The sequence below is a fragment of the Anabrus simplex genome, chromosome 3 (genome assembly GCF_040414725.1).
Source record: "Anabrus simplex isolate iqAnaSimp1 chromosome 3, ASM4041472v1, whole genome shotgun sequence".
In the NCBI taxonomy this organism is placed as follows: Eukaryota; Metazoa; Arthropoda; class Insecta; order Orthoptera; family Tettigoniidae; genus Anabrus; species Anabrus simplex.
Genome location: NC_090267.1, coordinates 223,270,869 through 223,294,437, shown reverse-complemented (window position 1 = coordinate 223,294,437; position 23,569 = coordinate 223,270,869). Strand labels below are relative to the sequence as shown.

Sequence of the window (23,569 nt, the reverse complement as noted above, 5' to 3'; positions counted from 1 at the left end):
TGGAGTTTCCTTAACTTTAGTATGGACCCCTGTACATTCCGGAATCATAGCTAATGAACATGCGGATTCTGCAACAAAATACGCTGCCCATCTTCAGACAAACCCTATTAATGTATGCATCCCCCCCACGGAATATTATAACCTTCTCAAGGACACAGCAAATCATGCTTGGCAACAGGAATGGTGTAATTCTGCCCGACATAAAGGACGGTTTTTAAAATCAACTTCAACCTCGCATACCTACTAAGTCTTGCTACACACAAGGTTCATACACTAGACGACACATTACCAACATAATCCGGTTACGCTTTAATCATGCCCTTAGTCCAAAATATAAATATAGCTTTCATCTCACCACCCTACCGCACTACATATGTGGAGATCGAGATGGTAACATTAACCACCTACTTTTCCAATGTCATGTTTATTCCCCCGCACGGAGATTATTTTTCGATGGCTGAGCACGCATAAACACCCCTTTCTCAACCAGTGTTTCTTTCATATTGCTTGATCCCACCCCTGTAATGATTCAGTTAATTAATCGTTTTCTTGATGACTCCCGCCTAACGTTGTAAGCATTACAATTGCATTTGTTTCCTTGTAAGCTAATTGCTCCTGCTTCCACTTGTATTTTGTATATATACATGTATCTCTTGGATGGGATAACGTTATCTGACTCAGTGATGTGGATATGTTACTGCCCTCGAAAAGTCTGTGAGTGAATATCGGTACTTCAATGTTTTTAGACCAAGTGGACTATGTTATAATGTGTCTATTGCACTGCCTGCTCGATCTGCATCCGATGGCTGCTTATACTGTCTGCTCATTACAGTATTTTAACACGGCACAAGATGAAACACTCCGTTTACAAATACCCACAGCAGGTGGCAGCGCCAACCGGCTCCAGACTTGTCAGAATGAAATAGCGGGAAGTAGGGTAGTACTGTACTTGTTTCCAGTGAAAATAGTGTACTGCTGCTTCTTTCCTTTCTGCAAATCAAAGAAAGGGAAACCAGAATGCCGTGATATTTCTTCCCAGGACACGGGCGTTTTCAGGTGATCCAGTTGGACCCATGTTTAGTTCTATAAGAATGGGAGGAGGGTGCAATGACATGACTGACTCCAGGGCTGCTCAGAATTCCATAAAGAGAATTCTGAAATCCGGTATTTTAATGTTCACCGATGTGCTAACGTTATCCACAAAAAAGTTCAAAATTTTCTGCCTCAGTATCCTCTCCCAGACTTGACGAAACAGAACCAGTGATGCCGCTGAGTATGTAGGGCCTACTTGATTTACTGGAAGATGTTCGTGAGCCCCCTAAGTCAGCATGTGTCACTTTTTTTTTTGCTATTTGCTTTACGTCACACCGACACAGGTATGTCTTACGGCGACGATGTGATAGGAAAGGCCTAGGAATCGGAAGGAAGCGGCCGTGGACTAAATTAAGGCACAGCCCCGGCATTTGTCTGGTGTGAAAATGGGAAACCAGGAAAACCATCTTCAGGGCTGCCAATAGTGGGGCTCGAACCAACTATCTCCCGATTACTGGATGCTGGCCGCACTTAAGCGACTGCAGCTATCAAGCTCGGTGTGTGTCACTTTAGAAACTGCTTCCCAGGCATTAGTGTGTGGTTATTTAGTGTGTGTAATCGAAGAAAAAACAGAATGCAGCACGCGTTTGAATAACGTTTCCACCTCAGTTAATGCATCCCCACTGATGAACTGCGCTATCCCCAGCAACGATTTATTGGCCTAATTATGGGGCTACAGAAATTTGTTGAGGCGGCTCTACCGTACTGCAAGAAATCTACAAATCTGCTCCAGACTATAAAAAACTATGTTCTACCCTCTTTCTGCCATTGTAAGATTTTAAAGCGTTTTGGTAACAATAAGCACCAGGAACTTGTGTTAGAAACTGTGGTGGCCAGATTCGTGAAACCTCTACTTAGTAATGTAGGGAAGTACGGTATCATACAAGGTAAGTTTCCAGGTTTTCTTGTTCGTCGAAACCTCTTTCTCGAAAAGTCCTGAAGCAACCACTCGCTAGAGCACCACTTTATGCGTACAATTCTTTAATGTATCTGTTACTTTCAGATTTAAAATTTTGCTTGTATGCTTATCTAGCTGTATTCACGCGATAAGTAGGTACGTCTGGTGCTGCCATCTATGGGCAGATTGTTTGTAAGTCGTGTTACACGTTTGAATATGGAATGAGCAAGCAGTAGAAGCAGCCATTGGATGCAGATCGAGCAGGCGGTGGTCTATTGTTTAAAAATTATTGTGTTTGTGACCGGGCGACACGTCAAGAGTCCATAAATTTCCAGATGTTGCAGGAGAAGAAGAAGAACATTTTTTTTAGCAAAGAGGCAGTATGAAGGATTGTGTACGGTGAAGGGTTGTGAGAAGAAAATTTGATTTTAGCGTGAAATAAACGTGGAATGTGATCGACAATGGTTTCGTTTCGTCTATAAATTTTATATACGACGTGTATTTCTGAGAACTGAAGTCAGTAAGCATGGCAACTCTTGAAAAATTGGTCAAGGCACTCGAAGGATTGAAAATACTCCAATTAACGCCTCAACTGTCAGACGATTCAACTCTTAGGTGAGCAGTCTTCATTTATATGTTGGTGATAGTCTTTATAAATGTATGCGATTGACCGTATCAATTTGCCTGTCTTTAGTTCGGTTGATGCAATATAACCTCAAACTGAGTACTGTCATTTTGAATAACGTATGATCTCTATGTGGGAAATAGGTGTGATAGCCAAGTGACATGGTTGGCTAGATTGTCATCAAGGCGGCAGCGTTTCGAATCCCTGGCAATGCGTATGCGATGTGTGGGGAAAAAAAAAAAAAAGTCCTTAACATTTCAGTAAATGATAACTTACCCATGTATTTGCTGTTAATGCCGCGAGTTATGGAGAAATTCATTTCACGCCGTTGGAAGGATTCTATAATGGTTGCATATGTTGGTCGTACGGGTGGGGGTGGTGCACAGCTGTGCATAGTGGATTCGAACCCTACTGTCGACTGCCCTGAAGATGGTTTTTCGTGGTTTCCCATTTTTAAACGAGGCAAATGCTGGTACTGTATACTGATTAAGGCTATATTATTAGCACAGCTATGAACTAAACCGTGAACACATTCATCCACAAATGTTGCAGTAAAACAATACACCAGCAACTAAGCATAATTTATTGGTGTCGCTTTTAACCACGCTGCAATAACAAACAGATCAGTGTAAAAGTAGGTTGACTCAATCCAGGTGAGGATCGGTGAGGACTACTAGTATGATGTTTCCAGCAGACCACAAACCTTCAATACACAATCTTTTAATAATGTAGTGGTTTCTCAACTAAACTGAAAGTACAACGAAGGCAGAAGTTGAGGAAAGTAGAAGAGAAGGGGGAAGGAAAAGAGGTGATAGTGTTTCACATTGGTACTAACAACATAACAGGTATTAGTACCAACATAGCTGGGGATGTGTGGGACCTGGTAAATGCAGCACGGGTGAAGTTTAAGGAAGCGGAGTGTTTTATCAGTGGAATACTGTGTAGGAGGGATCTTGACTGGAAGGTGATGGGGGATTTAAATGAGATTATGGAGTGGGTATGTGGGAAACTGGGAGTGTGATTTCTAGATCCTAATGGGTGGGTAGGAGATAGGGATCTGTGCTCAGATGGCTTTTACTTAAACCGCAGTGGTACATGTGAGTTAGGAAATTTGTTTAGAAGGGTTATAGGGAGGTTAATTCAGGGAAAAGGGGTGGCCTAGGGAGCAGGGAACTGGAAATCTAGTTGGATGACATAAAAATGTTAGTGCTCAACTGTAGAAGTATTGTAAAGAAAGGAATAGAATTAATTTAGTAGATATATACTTCCATCAATCAATCACTACTGATCTGCATTTAAGGCAGTCGCCCAGGTAGCAGATTCCCTATCTGTTGTTTTCCTAGCCTTTTCTTAAATGATTGCAAAGAAATTGGAAAATTATTGAACATTTCCCTTGGTAAGTTATTCCAATCCCTAACTCCCCTTCCTATAAACGAATATTTGCCCCAATTTGTCCTCTTAAATTCCAACGTAATCTTCATATTGTGATCTTTCCTACTTTTAAAGACACCACTCAAACTTATTCGTCTACTGATGTCCTCCCATGCCATCTCTCCACTGACAGCTCGGAACATAGGGTACCACTTAATCGAGTAGCTCGTCTCCTTTCCCCCAAGTCTTCCCAGCCCAAACTTTGCAACATTTTTGTAACGCTACTCTTTTATTAATGTTAAACAATTAATTTATTGAAACCACCTATTCAATACTAGTTAAGTCTTTATGACTATAACAATGTCATTACATTAAGTTTGAGTATGGTACATGTTTCGCCTGGCATTGCAGGCATCATCAGCCATGAATTCTATCTCCAAGTCAGAGCTCTGAGTGGATGCTATATTAGGATTAATCATAGTAAATATTATTTACGTAACAATTGCAATGGAGTGATCAAGCCATCCATGTTTTAAAGTACTAATGTGACGTCCAAATCTTGTTCACATTTAATGGAGATAATATTAACTGTCAACATTCATGAGTTAGTAATGAGAACGGTATGATACATGGGTTTAAACCATCTGTAAATTTTTACAACTTTTTGGAGATTAACTTGTGCTAGAACTATTCTTAAAAACTATTTTTTATACAATTTACACTAATGTATACAAACTTATGTTACGTTTTGGAACTGATCGATCTTGTCTTGAAGTTTCAATGGGATGTCGGTTACTCATGTCCTGTCTCGAATGGAGATAATGCTGATACTGATATGGTATTGTAGTCTATTGAAGTCATAGCATTTAACTATTTCTTTTTATATTTGTAGGACATTAAACACGTTCAGCTTATATGTTTTTTGGGGGGGGGGGGGAAGGTCTAAATATTTTGTAGTCAACCTCACTTCTAGAAGAATGAGTATCAGTATTAAGGTGGGGTGCCTTAAAGTGGATGGCAAGAAATCTGTTAGAGAGTTTGATCAAGTTTTGTTAGATAACGGATTATTATATAACCATATAAACTTTTTGTATGTTGTTTTGTTGGAGCTTTTTGAAGTTATTCAGTGTGGATTGAAGAGCAGTTCACTGGTTTCTGGATGTAGTGTGTAGCTGGTAGGTGTTGAATAAAACAAAAAGGTGTGTGAGTGCTATATTAGGATGGTTTATTAGTTAGTAGATTTAATGTTCTTGAAACTTACCCTTTAGACGTTACGAGGAGGTCCTGTTGTGTTGCTTGTGTGAGGTGGTCTGAACAGTTGATTTATTTCTGCTTCTAATAATCACTTGTAAATGCTACTCTTTTGTCGGAAATCACCCAGAACAAATCAAGCTGCTTTTCTTTGGATTTTTTCCAGTTCTTGAATCAAGTAATCCTGGTGAGGGTCCCAAACACTGGAACCATACTCTAGTTGGGGTCTTACCAGAGACTTATATGCCCTCCCCTTTACATCATTACTACAACTACTAAATACCCTCATAACCATGGGCAGAGATCTGTACCCTTTATTAACAATCATATTTATGTGATTACCCCAATGAAGGTCTTTTCTTATATTAACACCTAGGTACTTACAATAATCCCCAAAGGGAACTTTCACCCCATCAACACAGTAATTAAAACTGAGAGTACTTTTCCTATTTGTGAAACTCACAACCTGACTTTTAACCCCGTTTATCGTCATACTATTCCCCACTGCCCATCTCACAACACTATCGAGGTCACCCTGCTGCCGCTCACAATCTTGTAACTTATTTATTACTCTGTACAAAATAACATCATCTGCAATCAGCCTTATCTCTGATTCACTTCTTCACACATATCGTTGATATATATAAGAAAACATGAAGGTCCAATAATACTGCTTTGAGGAAATCCCCTCTTAATTATTACAGGGTCAGATAAAGCTTTGCCTACTCTAATTCTCTGAGTTCTATTTTCTAGAAATATAGCCACCCATTCTGTCACTCTTTTTTCTAGTCCACTTGCACTCATTTTTACCAGTAGTCTTCCATGATCTACCCTATCAAATGCCTTAGATAGGTCAATCGCAATACAGTCCATTTGAACTCCTGAATCCAGGATATCTGCTATATCTTGCTGAAATCCTACAAGCTGAGCTTCAAACCAGTTATTAAGTTCGCAAACATGTCTAATATAATCAGAAAGAATGCTTTCCCAAATCTTACATGCAACGCATGTCAAACTGACTGGCCTGTAATTTTCAGCTTTATGTCTATCACCCTTTTCTTTATACGCAGGGGCTACTATAGCAACTCTCCATTCATTTGGTATAGCTCCTTCAACCAAACAATAATCAAATAAGTATTTCAGATATGGTACTATATCCCAATCCATTGCCTTTAGCATATCCCCAGAAATCTTATCAATTCCAGCTGCTTTTCTAGTTTTCAACTTTTGTATCTTACTGTAAATGTCATTGTTATCATAGGTAAATTTTAATACTTCCTTAGTATTAGTCACCTCCTCTATCTGGACATTATCCTTGTAACCAACAGTCTTTACATACTGCTGACTGAATACTTTGCCTTTTGAAGATCCTCGCATACACACTCCCCTTGTTCATTAATGATTCCTGGAATGTCCTTCTTTGAACCTGTTTCTGCCTTAACGTACTTATACATACCCTTCCATTTTTCACTAAAATTTGTATGACCACCAATTATGCTTGCCGTCATGTTATCCTTAGCTGACTTCTTTGCTAGATTCAATTTCCTAGTAAGTTCCTTCAATTTCTCCTTACTTCCATAACCATTCCTAATGCTATTTCGTTCAAACCTGCACCTCCTTCTTAGTCTCTTTACTTCTCTGTTATAATATAGTGGATCTTTGCCATTCCTTACCACCTTTAAAGGTTCAAACCTATTTTCACATTCCTCAACAATTGCTCTAAACCCATCCCAGAGTCTGTTTACATTTTTATTTTCCATTTTCCAGCGATCATAGTTACTTTTTAAAAACTCCCTCATGCCTGTTTTATCAGCCATATGGTACTGCCTAATAGTCCTAATTTTAATACTTTCCTATCTTTCACGGCAAAAACAGCTTCGTGATCACTAATACCATCTGTTACTTCGGTTTCTCTATAGAACTCATCTGGTTTTATCAACGCCATATCCAAAATATTCTTCCCTCTAGTTGGTTCTATCACTTTCTGAATCAGCTGCCCTTCCCATATTAACTTATTTGTCATTTGTTGTTCATGCTTCCTGTTGTTTGTATTACCTTGCCAATTGGCATTTGGTAAATTGAGATCACCCGCTACAATCACGTTCCTTTCCTTATCGTTTCCCACATAGCTGATTATCTTATCAAATAATTCTGAATCAGCGCCAGCGCTACCCTTTCCCGATCTGTACACTCCAAAGACATCAAGTTACCTATTATCTTTAGAGCTGAGCCTTACACCCAGAATTTCATGTTTTTCATCCTCAACTTTTTCCTAGCTTACAAATTCTTCTTTCACCAGAATGAATACTCCCCCTCCTACCATTCCCATCCTATATCGACGATACACACTCCAGTTCCGTGAGAAAATTTCTGCATCCATTATATCATTTCTCAGGGGAATTCCTCAAGGCAGTATTATTGGACTTTTATGTTTTCTTATATATATCAATGATACGTGTAAAGGAGTGGAATCAGAGATAAGGCTTTTTGCAGATGATGTTACTCTGTACAGAGTAATAAATAAGTTACAAGATTGGGAGCAACTGCAAAATGACCTCGATAATGTTGTGAGATGTACAGTAGCCAATGTTATGATGATAAACGGGGTTAAGAGTCATGTTGTGAGTTTCACAAATAGGAAAAGTCCTCTCAGTTTTAATTACTGAGTTGATGGGGTGAACGTTCCCTTTGGGGATCATTTTAAATACCTAGGTCTTAATATAACGAATGATCTTCATTGGGGTAATCACGTAAATATGATTGTAAATAAAGGGTACAGATCTCTGCACATAGTTATGAGGGTATTTAGGGGTTGTAGTAAGGATGTAAAGGAGAGGGCATATAAGTCTCTGGTAAGACCCCAACTAGAGTATGGTTTCAGTGTATGGGACCCTCACCAGGATTACTTGATTCAAGAATGAAAAAAAATCCAAAGAAAAGCAGCTCGATTTGTTCTGGGTGATTTCCGACAAAAGAGTAGCGTTACAAAAATGTTACAAAGTTTGGGTTGTGAAGACTTGGGAGAAAGGAGATAAGCTGCTAGACTAAGTGGTATGTGATATAGATGTTGATTCCCATAGGGAACCTGAAATATTTGTCCCGAATGAGTAAATTTATAATATCCACATAAGTGACCCATTATTGGACATTGTCAATTTTTCAATGTTTGGTAAGGAGACAGTCTCTGATAGTGCGTTGGCACTGCCAGTGGCTTCAAGTAGCCTACGCAGTGGCCTCTATGGTATGCACTAGCCATGCGTCTTGCTGGGTGTGCTAAGTACCAACTGATGAGCCCAGCTTAGCACACGGGGGCAAAACGCTGGTAACCAGGAATATTATAAGTGGGATGTTCCAAGCTGTCAGTGGAGAGTTGGCGTGGGAGGACATCAGAAGACGAATAAGTTTGAGTGGTGTCTTTAAAAGTAGGAAAGATCAGAATATGAAGATTGCGTTGGAATTCAAGAGGACAAATTGGGGCAAGTATTCATTTATAGGAAGGGGAGTTAGGGATTGGAATAACTTACCAAGGGAGATGTTCAATAAATTTCCAATTTCTTTGCCATCATTTAAGAAAAGGCTAGGAAAACAACAGATAAGGAATCTGCCACCTGGGCAACTGCCCTAAATGCAGATCAGTAGTGATTGATTGATTTTTTGATTGATTGATTTTTTGATTGATTGATTGATTGATTGTTATTGTTGCTGCTTGCCCTGCTGTCCTCTGTCAGCTGTGACAAGTGCTACCGTAGTGGAGTTAAGAGAGAGTTTGAAATGTTTGTCACAGATATTTTGAAAACGGTTAATTGTACCGAGTGGCCCATTCTCCCCTTGTTGTATAGTTTTATTGAACCTGCCATGTAAACTATGATTCTTAAAAAACGTATGTCCCTCTCTCTGATCTGGGGAAATGTAATGAGATGTGTAATTACTATCTAGAAGACAGCATAAATCATCAGGGCCACCATTAATTCATTATGGGTACCCCAAATGAACCCGTAGAACTAGCACGGATATTACAACAAGAGGTACACACATAGACCAGGAACTGGTATTGAATAGGCTGGAAACTGCCCGCTGTTTGCCAAGCCTCACTATAGCTCACTTGGCAGAGGTGTGGCCGGAGATATGATAGTGGAAAGGGCTTGAGGGTACAGAGGTTCGAATTCCATGCAAATAATGTTTATTATTTTTTAACTGATAATTGTCTGGAGTGCAAGTAGGGCAGCATCCTGCTTCATGAATTTACCGAGCTCAGAACACTTTAAGCAAGCCTCGGACCTATGGGAGTAATGGAGTCCCACTCCCATTTGACAGGCGAGGGACTCCTTTGGAAACAACTTGGCGAACGAAATGGAATTCGATGGGGAGCTATCAATATTAATGGGGCTTATGGAAGAAAGAAGGTAGAACTGGCTGAGTCAGCAAAAAGGATGCATCTGGATGTGCTAGGAGTAAGTGATATTCGGGTAAGGGGAGATAATGAGGAAGAGATAGGAGATTATAAAGTGTACTTGATGGGTGTTAGAAAGGGAAGGGCAGAGTCTGGGGTAGGGCACTTATCAGGAATACCATTGCACGCAACATAGTTTCTGTTAGGCACGTAAATGAGCGAATGATGTGGGTAGATTTGTCAGTGGGAGGAATTAGGACTAGAATTGTGTCTGTGTATTCACCATGTGAGGGTGCAGATGAGGATGAAGTTGACAAGTTTTATGAAGCATTGAGTGACATCGTGGTCAGGGTCAACAGCAAGGATAGAATAGTGCTAATGGGCGATTTCAATGCGAGAGTTGGGAATAGAACTGAAGGATACAAAAGGGTGATTGGTAAATGTGGGGAAGATATGGAAGCTAATGGGAATGGGAAGCGTTTGCTGGACTTCTGTGCTAGTATGGGTTTAGCTGTTACGAATACATTCTTCAAGCATAAGGCTATTCACCGCTACACATGGGAGGCTAGGGGTACCAAATCCATAATAGACTATATCTTAACAGACTTTGAATTCAGGAAATCTGTTAGGAATGTATGAGTTTTTCGGGGATTTTTCGATGATACAGACCACTATCTGATCTGTAGTGAACTAAGTATCTCTAGGCCTAGGGTAGAGAAAGTGAAATCTGTCTGCAAACGGATAAGGGTAGAAAGTCTCCAGGACGAGGAAATTAGACAGAAGTACATGGATATGATTAGTGAGAAGTTTCAAACAGTAGACAGTAAGCAGGTTCAGGATATAGAAAGTGAATGGGTGGCATACAGAGATGCTGTAATAGAAACAGCAAGGGCATGCCTAGGAACAACTGTGTGTAAAGATGGGAAAAGGCGAACATCTTGGTGGAATGATGAAGTGAGAGCAGCCTGTAAACGTAAAAAGAAGGCTTATCAGAAATGGCTCCAAACAAGGGCCAAGGCAGACAGGGATTGGTACGTAGATGAAAGAAACAGAGCGAAACAAATAGTTGTTGAATCCAAAAAGAAGTCATGGGAAGATTTTGGTAATAACCTGGAAAGACTAGGTCAAGCAGCAGGGAAACCTTTCTGGACAGTAATAAAGAACCTTAGGAAGGGAGGGAAAAAGGAAATGAACAGTGTTTTGAGTAATTCAGGTGAACTCATAATAGATCCCAGGGAATCACTGGAGAGGTGGAGGGAATATTTTGAACATCTTCTCAATGTAAACGGAAATCATCATGGTGGTGTTGCAAACAGCCAAGCTCATGGGGAGGAGGAAAAGGATGTTGGTGAAATTATGCTTGAGGAAGTGGAAAGGATAGTAAATAAACTCCATTGTCATAAGGCAGCAGGAATAGATGAAATTAGACCTGAAATGGTGAAGTACAGTGGGAAGGCAGGGATGAAATGGCTTCATAGAGTAGTAAAATTAGCGTGGAGTGTTGGTAAGGTACCTTCAGATTGGACAAAAGCAGTAATTGCACCTATCTATAAGCAAGGGAACAGGAAGGATTGCAACAACTATCGAGGTATCTCATTGATTAGTATACCAGGCAAAGTATTCACTGGCATCCTGGAAGGGAGGGTGCAGTCAGTCGTTGAGAGGAAGTTGGATGAAAACCAGTGTGGTTTCAGACCACAGAGAGGCTGTCAGGATCAGATTTTCAGTATGCGCCAGGTAATTGAAAAATGCTACGAGAGGAATAGGCAGTTGTGTTTATGTTTCGTAGATCTAGAGAAAGCTTATGACAGGGTACCGAGGGAAGAGATGTTCGCCATACTGGGGGACTATGGAATTAAAGGCAGATTATTAAAAGCAATTGAAGGCATTTATGTTGACAATTGGGCTTCAGTGAGAATTGATGGTAGAATGAGTTCTTGATTCAGGGTACTTACAGGGGTTAGACAAAGCTGTAATCTTTCACCTTTGCTGTTCGTAGTTTACATGGATCATCTGCTGAAAGGTATAAAATGGCAGGGAGGGATTCAGTTAGGTGGAAATGTAGTAAGCAGTTTAGCCTGTGCTGACGACTTGGTCTTAATGGCAGATTGTGCCGAAAGCCTGCAGTCTAATATCTTGGAACTTGAAAATAGGTGCAATGATTATGGTATGAAAATTAGCCTCTCGAAGACTAAATTGATGTCAGTAGGTAAGAAATTCAACAGAATCGAATGTCAGATTTCTGATACAAAGCTAGAACAGGTCGATAATTTCAAGTATTTAGGTTGTGTTTTCTCCCAGGATGGTAATATAATAAGTGAGATTGAATCAAGGTGTAGTAAAGCTAATGCAGTGAGCTCGCAGTTGCGATCAGCAGTATTCTGTATGAAGGAAGTCAGCTCCCAGATGAAACTATCTTTACATCGGTCTGTTTTCAGACCAACTTTGCTTTACGGGAGCGAAAGCTGGGTGGACTCAGGATATCTTATTCATAAGTTAGAAGTAACAGACATGAAAGTAGCGAGAATGATTGCTGGTACAAACAGGTAGGAACAATGACAGGAGGGTACTCGGAATGAGGAGATAAAGGCTAATTTAGGAATGAACTCGATGGATGAGGCTGTACGCATAAGCCGGCTTCGGTGGTGGGGTCATGTGAGGCGAATGGAGGAGGATAGGTTACCTAGGAGAATAATGGACTCTGTTATGGAGGGTAAGAGAAGTAGAGGGAGACCAAGACGACGATGGTTAGACTCGGTTTCTAACGATTTAAAGATAAGAGGTATAGAACTAAATGAGGCCACAACACTAGTTGCAAATCGAGGATTGTGGCGATGTTTAGTAAATTCTGAGAGGCTTGCAGACTGAACGCTGAAAGGCATAACGGTCTATAATGATAATGTATGTATGTATGTATGTTGTCTGGAGTGTGGTAAGGTTGGATACTTAATAATTTTTGTGGACTGATTTCTTTATGTACCACTAAAAGTGTCGTTAGTATCATGGTATGATATTTAGAGCTGGGTTGTGTGAGGAGGTGATGGTCTGTAGCTAGGACACAGGCAACCAACATTCGAGTTAGTTACGTTGTACATATTCCAAGCATCATAGGTCACAGCTAAGGCAAAGTGTGCCCCATTGGAACAATAACAACATGAGACAGCAGGTTGGTGTGTAGGTCTGCAAACTCCCCTCCTTTGAGGCAGATCACATCACTCCCTCATGACTTATTCCTGCGTTGAGTTTGTGGATATGTTACTCATCTGTGGAGAAGCTGGAAGAATGCATACCAGGCATAACACCTATATCAGGAATGCTACACTCAACTCTCGATTTACTATAATCAAATCAACCGCGTTGTGGCTTAACTGCGATGTCAAAAACACAAAAAATGCATGAGTGTTAGGAGTTACAGGGCCGCCCATTCTCAGTCATTGTCTTGTTTTTGTTCTGTGCAGTTCAGTTCGCAAACAATGGCAACCAAACGGAAGCGTGTCGTTTTGACAATTCAACAGAATTTGGATATTGTACAAAATGAGGAACAAGGTTTAACGTTAAACAGGTGTGTATCCAATATAGCGTTGGTGATTCTGCTGTGCGGGATATTTTACGCACCAAAGACAAACTTATATTATTTGCTTGTTTGTCCGATGCAGACATTGGTATGGTGAACTGAAAAACTATTAAAAAATCTACGTTTGAGGAGCTTGACCAATGCATGTTGGAGTAGTATTCACAGCAGTGAGCTCAAGGGACTCCAGTGTTGGGACCGATATGTATGACTAAAGCGAAGTTTTTTTCAAATCTCTTGGGATGGAGGGTGATTTTGATGCACCATCTGGATGGTTTACATGCTTTAAACAGCGACATGGCATCTGTGATGTCAGTGTAAAAGGCTAGTTTTTACTGTAAGTGGAAACAGTTCAATTTGGATTTTGAAAAATTTGTTCTGGATTAGGGTTTGGTGCCAGACTCCCTCTAGGGACACCATGACCCTGACGTCGGTGTGGGGGCTTGTGTGCTTGTTGATCCCGAAGGCTGTGCCAGCTCAGGGTCACCCATGCTGGATTGGCCGTTGGTGTAGGGCCAGACTAACAAGGTGTCCCTCGAGTTGCCTGAGAGGTGACTGTGCTCTTTATTCTTCATCACTATTTCTACCCTTCTATTCTCACCACCTTAAATTTAATTCCTCTTCCTGTCTGGCTACCCTCTCTGCCTCGGGTAGAATAGGTTAGTACGGAGGTTTTATCCTCCCCCAATCACAAGTTTCGGGTCGTGGCGAGGTGATGCATGGCTACTGGGTGAGTAGTTCCTAGCGACCCCCTCCTGATACCAGCCGCCCTCTGAAGTATATAGCCTTGCCTTCGGTACATCTCCTTGGCTCTGCCGAAGGTCGACTTCATATTTCCGGAGTACTCGTGAGACCAAAAAGTGGAACCTCTCTCTTCTCTTTCAACTCTTTCAAAGGGTGGTGCCCTTCAAAAAACGGCATAAAAAATAGGTAAGAAATGCAAGCGGTATACTCCAGGATATGTCCTTTCATGATCAGCAATTCCAGCAAAGAAATTGTTGCTGGTGAAGTCGACGAGATGCGCAAGCTCCGCGATGGATCCATACTTATCAAGACATCTACGGCTGAACAGTCCAGACAGCTACTTAAAGCCAAGTTATTCGGAAAGGTAGAGGTGAAAATCAAGAAGCACCAAACTCTTAACTCTTGCAAGGGGGTTATATTCCACAGGGATTTGGTTAAGTCTTCCGATGATACGATGATCCGGTACCTAGCACGTCGGAGTGTAAACGACGTGAAGAGGTTGAAGAGGCATGTGGGTGATAAGCTACTCGATACGGGTGCTTTCATCCTTACCTTCCATGCCGAGACCATACCTGAATGGATAAAAGTGGCAATGTATCGTCTGAGTGTTTGTCCAAAAATTCCGATACCAATGAGGTGCTATAACTGTCAAAAGTTTGGCCACACCTCATTGCGATGTACAGGTTCGACGACTTGTAAAATGTGTGGGAAGTGCGAGCATGCCGGGGTTGACTGCACACCACCACCTGTGTGTGTCAACTGCCCGGGTGCACATGCTCCAAACTCCAAGGAGCGCCCTACATTTAAGCGGGAGAAGAAGATCCAGGAGATAAAAACGCTGGATAAGCTATCTTATCCAGACGCCCGGAGGAAGTTCAAGTCCATGGCTGCTCCGTAGTTCTCCATCTCCTTCGCTGAAGAGGTTGGAAATGTGCGGATCATTCCACAGAGTTTTATACAGAACACCAGTATTGAAAATGCATCGAAAAGTCAAAGGCAGCAACAAAATGCAATAACTAAAGAACTAGAGATTCTATACGTGAAGCATCGAAAAGAACATTACTGTCAATGTTGCCTGGGAAGGGCCCTTCCCAGGAACGTTCGGCTAGGAAGTCCTCCCCCAACAGGGCGGGGGGAAAGACTTCCCCAAATAGGGCTGTAAAGTCCAGAAAATCCGGCAAGCCATCTGCCGGCTCTCCTCCAAAAAAGGCAGAAACGGTGGGCAAGAGCGAGAGGCCCCGACACCCTCTTGTTCGATCACTTTCTGGAGAACCTAGTTCTCCCAGGAAGAAGGCCGACTGTTCCCGATCAATGAGATCACCGTCCGCGGAGTGTCCAGTCACTGTGCCTCCTTCTTCTGAGGAGACAATGGAGACTGAACTACTCATTGTCGTAGATGGTGATTGTGACAAAAATGATACCGACAAAGACGGCGGAATCTGGCAGGTAATGGACCGAATGAAGGGCAAGAAATTGCTCTGAATTCAAAGCTTTACCTATCCACACAATGGCACTATTGCACTGGAACTGCAGTAGTAACCACTGTCGCCTAGCTGAGTTACATCAATTGATATCCGTCTATGCGGCCTCCATAGTCTGTCTACAGCAATCTCGTTTGAGACTTGGACACAATACGACTATGAGAGGATATCGTCTTTATTCCAAAGACAGAGTAGCTTTGGATGGCACGGCAACTGGGGGCGTTTGTACCCTAGTTCGCTCCGACGTCTTCAGCGAAGAAGTACTGCTCCGTCCTCAGCTAGATGCAGTTGCATCTCGCACTCCATTGCCAGTAATGACAACGGTTTGCAACGTGTACATTCAACCGGATTATAACCTTGAAATGCATGCACTACAAAATTTGATCACTCAGTTGCCTCCTCCTTTCCTTATGCTGGGAGACATAAACGCCCGTAACATAGTATGGGGTTCTCCGTCTTGCTGTGCTAGGGGGAGGATGCTCGAGCGAATAATCAACCTGTTTGATTGTTACGTGCTTAATACAGGGGAACCGACACATTTCAGCAGTGCACATGGCACATTCTCACACTTGGATGTCACTTTGTGCAGCTGTGCGCTAGTTCCCCTGCTACGGTGGCAAGTACACGACGACCTCTGTGATAGTGACCAATTCCCGATAATTCTATCTCTCTTGAATCAAAGACAGTCCGAAGTACCCAAGCGCTGGTTACTTCGGAGGTAAAATTGGCCAGAATTTACGAAACGCGCAGTGATGGCTGATGACGGCTACTTAAAGGATGCAATAAAGAATTAAAAGAAAAAAGTTACTTAAGTATGGTTCGTCCATTATTGGAATATGCAAACAGTGTTTGGGATCCTCACCAAGAATACCTAATAAAAGAAATAGATAGTGTGCAGAGGAAAGCAGCAAGATTTGTAACAGGGGATTTCAGGAGAAAGAGTAGTGTATCAGAAATGTTAAAGGAACTTGGGTGGGAAACTAATTAAGTAAGAGAAGGGAGAAAACTAGACTTATAGGATTATATAGAGCCTATACAAGAGAAGAAGCATGGGGAGATATCCGTGAGAGGCTTCAGTTGGAAAATAATTATATCGGCAGGACAGACCACAAATACAAAATTAGAAGGAATTTTAGCAGAAGCGATTGGGGTAAATTTTCATTCATTGGGAAGGATGTGAAGGAGTGGAACAGTTTATCAGGGGTAGTGTTTGATCCTTTTCCAAAATCTGTACAGATATTCAAAAAGAGAATAAACAGCAACAGAGAAAATAAATGAAGTGTTAGAGGGTATTCGACCAGTGCAGGTTATTGTAAATAAAAAAAAAAATGTGTGTGAATAAATTAATTCCATCCCCTGGTCAAAGGAGTTTGGACAGCTGAAGTAGGGGACTGCCTGTAGGGGTAAAGTACAGTGGGAACTTGGAGAACCCTGGGACCACTACGGTAGCTGTGAAGGCCCTTCAGGAACTCTGAAAAGTGGTGGCAAAAGGGGCTCTGGTTAAGACGCAGCAGGTCGTTATGCTACTTATACTACTAAGGTTCCAGAATGGGTAAAAAAAAAAGTAAATAAATGCAATGTAAAGTTTAATCTTATACCAGTTGTATAGTATCATTTGAAATAATTCCACATACTGTATATCAGTTGACTATATTTGTAAGTAGTACAGGAGATATTATAAATAGAATTTTGTAAACAATATAAATTTATTAAGGATGAGCTGTGTATTTAATAGAAAAAAATGTTAGCGTAAATTGTATAATATTGTATTATAGAAAATTTTCTTCTCTTGTTAATTTAATATTTAGTGCTTGAGAATAATGTATTTTAGTGTACCATTTGCCACCGAGGTAGACACCTCATTTGCAAATAAAGAGATTTTGATTTGATTTGATGATGTGCTGGAGTCTGTTGACACCCACGATTTTTCCATTATTACTGGACTTTTGGCTGCTGCAGGGAAACAATTCCTTCCTCGTCCGGTAATCATCGCCGGAAACAGGTCCCATGGTGGACGGATGAAATTGCAGTGGCCATACGTGATCGCCGACAGGCTTTTAAGCATTATCATCGGAATCCTACGATGGCCAATCATATCACATTTAAGCGTCTGCACGCGAAGGCCCGTTTTTTGATTCGAGAAAGTAAGAAAGCTACGTGGGAAAAGTATGTGTCATCCATCACGGCAGATACTCCGTCATCAGAAGTATGGACAAAACTCCGTCTTATTGTTGGGGTACAGAATGTGCCCTCAGTACCCGGAATCTCCATTAATGGAGATATAGTTACGATTCCTTCAGTCATTGCCGACCATATCGCGTCACATTTCGCAGATACGCCCAGCTGTAGGAGATATGACTCTGCATTTCTTCCAATTAAGCGCAAAGCAGAGGCACCGCATCTCTCTTTTGCCTCTAGTGCTTCGCATCCCTACAACGTACCCTTCACAAAGTGGGAGTTGCGGAGTGCACTTGTGCTATGCAGAGATACAGCTCCTGGACCGGACAAAATCCATAATCTCAACAGAATATGGAGTGAGGGAGTGTTTCCATCTCAATGGCGTGAGATAATTGTGATGCCAATTCCCAAGCCAGGTAAAGATCCAAAACTTCTGGATAGTTATAGGCCAATATGCCTTACAAATGGCCTCTGTAAGCTATTTGAAAGGATGGTTAACCGGCGTCTTCTGTGGGCCATGGAAAAGGAGGGTCTCTTGTCTAACTACCAGTGTGGTTTTCGCTCTCATCAGTCTGTCACTGATCATCTGGTCAGACTGGAGAGCGCCATTCAGGAGGCCTTTCTCTGGAAGGAACACTTAGTCGCCGTGTTTTTTGACCTGGAGAAAGCTTACAACACTACCTGGCGATGTGGGATTCTCTCCACAGTACACCAGTGGGGATTTCGGGGAAATTTGCCAACGTTTATTGAGAACTTCAAGTCCGAGTAGGGAACGCATTTTCGCAATATTACGTTCAGGAAAATGGAGTACCCCAGGGATCGGTACTGAGTGTCATGCTGTTCGCAATCGCCATCAACGGCATAGTCTGCTGGGCCCACAGTCGTTCCATCGCTGTATGTATTATAAATTGCTAGACTTTTAGAAGGTTTATTTGTGTATATACATATGTAATTTACTCAATGTCCTTGTTTGCTAAACCTAGGCTGATGATGGCATATAGAATGCCGAAACCGGTACCTAAAAATTATTAATAAAATGTGACATTTTAATTTATATCACATTTTAAGTTGTATTGAACAGGTGGAGAATCCTACCCTTTATTTCTGAATGTAAATCTTTTTTCAATAAGGACCAATTATGAAGTTTTTGACGTTAAATCTAACAGGAGTGTCCCTGGTAGGAGCAAAGTTCCCAGATAAGAGCGTTAAGTGCCTGTCCAACTTTGGCATATCTAAACTAGAGAATATTCTCCCAGATTACACATAAACACAAGTTGTAGTATGTGTTTTCAACTGAACCTCCAGATAAATGTGCAAACTGCCGCATAAATTTAAACCATACTTTTATCTGGCTGTCGTAGTACGGGCTCTATCATGTGGTGCCTTTTGCACCTGTCATTAGTGAGAACTTTATCCTGATTCATGACAGTGCTTGCCCACACATTCCCTTTTGTGTACATGAGTACGTGGGTGAAGTCGGTACAGAGAGGACAATATCTACACCAGTAGGCGCAGTTCTGGTTGTAGGAAAAGTACTACTGAGTGTGATCGTACTGAGTGTGATGATCGCTTTGTCATAATGCAAGTTCTTTGTGATTGACACACAACAGCTGTGGAGGCCAGACATTTTTTGCAGCAAGTACAGGGCATGAACATCTGCGAAAGGACAATAAGGAGGAGGTTGTCTGAAGCAGATTTAAAAGTCCAAGAGGCCCACCACAGGACCTCTGCTTAACACGTGAGCACCGTGCCTCTTGAATACAATTTACCAATGCCCATCGAAACTGTGGAGCTCAGGGCTGTTTTTTGGATGAATCCAGATTCCGTTTGAGGGCACCGGATGGAAGGGGTGAGTATGGAGAAAGTCGAGGGTGCGTTATTCACCCTGTAGTTTCTCTACAAGGGCACCGGTCAAGGAGGCTCTGTGATGGTATAGGCTGGGATTATCACTAATGTGCGCACGGAACTTGTGTTTGTCGAGATTGGAAGTCTGACAGCCCACCGATACATCAAGTAGATTTTGGTGTATCATGCGGTGACTTTTGCACCTGTCATCAGTGAGAACTTTATCCTGATGCATGACAGTGCTTGCCCACACATTGCCTTTTGTGTACATGAGTACCTGGCTGAAGTCGAAACTGAGTGTATGGTGTAGCCTACTCATAGTCCCGTCTGGGATATGCTTGAGAGATGTGCTAGGAGTCGTTCCCGTGACACACTGGTTAAACTTCAGGCTGCACTGCAGGCAGAATGGGAGCTCATACCACAAGAGAACATGCGAGATTGAATCCTGAGTGTGCCTGATCGAATCGCAGCTCTAACCATGGCTAGAAGTGGCAGTGGAAATGTGTTGAAAACATGTGGACAAATGGACTGCTTACAAAACGGGGCAGAGTTCCAGATTATGGCATGTCCAAATTTGTGTTGGTGGACTGTCATGATTGTCACGATCAATAATTTTTATCAATTATTGTGTGTGGCTGATTGCAGTGTAACGAACCTGTCCACATAGTCAGTATGGCTGAACAGTCTTAACATTTTTCAGTTGAATGAATAGAAGAATGTTTAAATGTATGAAAACAGGTATCCAAAAATTCCGACACCAATGAGGTGCTATAACTGTCAAAAGTTTGGCCACACCTCATTGCGATGTACAGGTTCGACGAGCTGTAAAATGTGTGGGAAGTGCGAGCATGCCGGGGTTGACTGCACACCACCACCTGTGTGCGTCAACTGCCCGGGTGCACATGCTCCAAACTCCAAGGAGCGCCCTACATTTAAGCGGGAGAAGAAGATCCAGGAGATAAAAACGCTGGATAAGCTATCTTATCCAGACGCCCGGAGGAAGTTCAAGTCCATGGCTGCTCCGTAGTTCTCCATCTCCTTCGCTGAAGAGGTTGGAAATGTGCGGATCACTCCACAGAGTTTTATACAGAACACCAGTATTGAAAATGCATCGAAAAGTCAAAGGCAGCAACAAAATGCAATAACTAAAGAAACTAGAGATTCTATACGTGAAGCATCGAAAAGAACGTTACTGTCAATGTTGCCTGGGAAGGAACGGAATACCATCTTCAGCGCTGCCGACAATGGGGTTCGAATTCACTATCTCTCGGATGCAAGCTCACAGCTGCGCACCGCTAACCACACGGTCAACTCGCCCAGTCGTACAGAGTGTAACAGCCTGTCTGAATATTGATGGGAAGTAGCTGCGGAGTCAGATAACTTTCGTCTTTAGCATGCCATTCCCCTGGTTTATAAATTCTCTGATACTACTGGTACGTAACACACTGGATCATCATAGCATTCGGGCTATTCAAACCCTACTCTGAGGCACTGATTGGAATGAACAGTGTGCATATTTAGTGGAATAATGGCAGATGAGCGTTCATGGCAATCTGCGCCCTGGTCATCCCAGCTCTGGAACTTTGGACTATTAGATTGGCACCGCAATCTAACCACAGCACTGTTCGTTACAAGTGATAAAACGTGCGGCTTTCCATTTGATCGAGTATTCAGTGTTCTCCCTAGGACCTTTTTGATGGGCGCACCGCCCTCTCGTTTTTACAGGCCGCCCGGCTAACATAACCTAGGTAATTGCTAATTACATAATATTTATACATATTTGAATCACTGATTGCTCCAAATTAAATTGTACATACTGTAAAACTGTTTATTTACATGATATATCACTTTTTATCAGCATAATTGCTTCAATTACATCGGAGGTTAAATGTTTAGCTTGACTATCATGTAGTGTAGTACTCGAGCAGTTGTCTGGATTAACGTGGAATCGCATGCGTGCATTCGATTCCGCATGACGTCACAAAACCCATATTGCACTCCACAGCAACGGAGTGGTAAGCCCCGGTCTCAGGCCTATATGATTATGAACGAGCAGTAGTCGAACCCCACTTTCGGCGGCCCTGAAAATGGTTTTCCGTGGTTTCCCTTTTTCACACCAGGCAAATGTTGGGGCTGCACCTCAATTAAGGCCACGGTCACTTCTTTCCCACTCCTAGCGCCTTACTATCCCATCGTCGCCATAAGACGTATCTGAGTCGGTGTGACATAAAGCAACTTGTAAATCAAATATGAAAATAGCGAGCTGTAGAACGCTAGAAGTTCGAAATACTCTTATATCTTGTTCGTGATAATAACACTAAAATAGTTATATTTTGCAGTTAATGTATACCTGTCTGATATTATTGTCAATACCTGGGAGGAATAAAGTGAAATTTTAGCATGTTCATTTTTTACGTAGTATTCTCCGCCCGGCTGCTCATTCCTGCCACCCAGCTGACGAAAATTTCTGGGGAGAACACTGAGTATTTTATATGATAGGATTGCTTTTAATCACTACATTCATACTTACGTTTTTGTAATGACCTATGTTGATTTTAGGTTAGGAAAACCACAAAGTCAGTCTTTCTGAGAATCCCGTAGCGAAGCACAGGTACATCAGCTAGTTTACATCATAAAGAAGGCATGTTGTCATAGGAATAACAATATGCAATGAAATAAATGAATACAAAGAGATAAGCATAATTAAGTATATAAAATATTAGTTTATTTACATTTTAAGGGATGTGTAGTAGTAATAATAATAATAATAATAATAATAATAATAATAACAACAACAACAACAAAAGTATGCAATAAAGAAAAATATATTTTACATCATCATTAGCCATTACATGTCCGACTCGTTGGCTGATGGTCAGCGTACTGGCCTTCGGTTCAGAGGGTCCCGGGTTCGATTCCCGGCCGGGTCGGGGATTTTAATCGCTTCTGATTAATTCTTCTGGCTCGGGGACTGGGTGTATATGTCCGTCCCAACACTCTCCTCATCATCTTCAGACAACATACTACACTACCAACCACCACAGAAACACGCAATAGTGCTTACATCCCTCCATAGAGGGTTGGCGTCAGGAAGGGCATCCGGCCGTAAAACAGGGCCAAATCCACATGTGCGACACAGTTCGCACCCGCGACCCCACAGGTGTGGGAAAAAGCGGCAGGAAAAGAAGAAAAAGAAGATTAGCCATTACATGTTCGCTGAATTACAAAGTAGGGGGTATGAATAAACCAACATAATAAACTTGAGTACTGGTATTTAAAAAACAAAAAGCAAAGTCATATCTGGTACAAGCCGTGAAGGCCATTGCAAGGGTGGAAGGTAAAGGCTTCCACTATCCATAACATTGGCACTTTGTGGGATAGAGTGGTTAGCTCTACGCCCAGCTTCCTTTGCTCCCAGGAGTTAACCTGGTACTTATTTTTGGTGTAGGCTGAGTGAACCTCAGGCCCATGTGCACCTCCAGACATGGAGATATTGTTTCTTAAATTTTAGAATTTGTAGTGGGGAGTCAAACCCATGTCCCTCTAGATGGACGATACAAGCATGCCTTTACCGCCTTGGCCACGCAGCCTCTAACGTGAGTTTTTAGTATATAATGTAGAGTTTGAGGGATGTTCCACCATTCAACACATCTATATATATAAAATGAGAGTTTTGTCTGTACATTACTCAGAAATGGAAAAGAATGGTATTTCTGTATCGGTCATGTCCACAGTGACAAGGAAATGCACTTTTTACTTTTCCGTAATTTCTGTCTGTCTGTCTGTCTGTCTGACTGTATGTATGTATGTATGTATGTATGTATGTACACGCATCACGAGAAAACGGCTGAAGAGAATTTAATGAAAATCGGTATGTGAAGTCGGGGGATGAGCAGCTACAATCTAGGCTATAACTCATTTTATTCATGCTGAGTGAAATGGTAGTTTAGGGGAAGGCCTAAAATTTTACTCTCAAATATTTATACTATTAGTGGTCCTATCGATAAATATAGCATAATTTAAGTTATACAGAATTAAATTTCCGATCATTTATGTCACACATTGTTACCGTACCAGCTATGATAACACAGATATTTATGAATTTGTGTTTTTGTTGCTAAGT

The 23,569-nt window shown here is 41.6% G+C and overlaps 1 protein-coding gene across 1 annotated transcript in view; it reads left to right on the top strand.

The window, feature by feature from the left end:
* The first annotated feature begins 2,305 nt into the window (after nt 1-2,305).
* The window catches only part of htt (huntingtin), a 900,697-nt gene continuing 879,433 nt past the window's right edge, over nt 2,306-23,569 (top strand). The window contains exon 1 of the mRNA XM_067142878.2: nt 2,306-2,605. Within this exon, the coding sequence (XP_066998979.2) occupies nt 2,517-2,605 (89 nt within the window). The 5' untranslated portion in view covers nt 2,306-2,516. The remainder of the gene's footprint in view (nt 2,606-23,569) is intronic.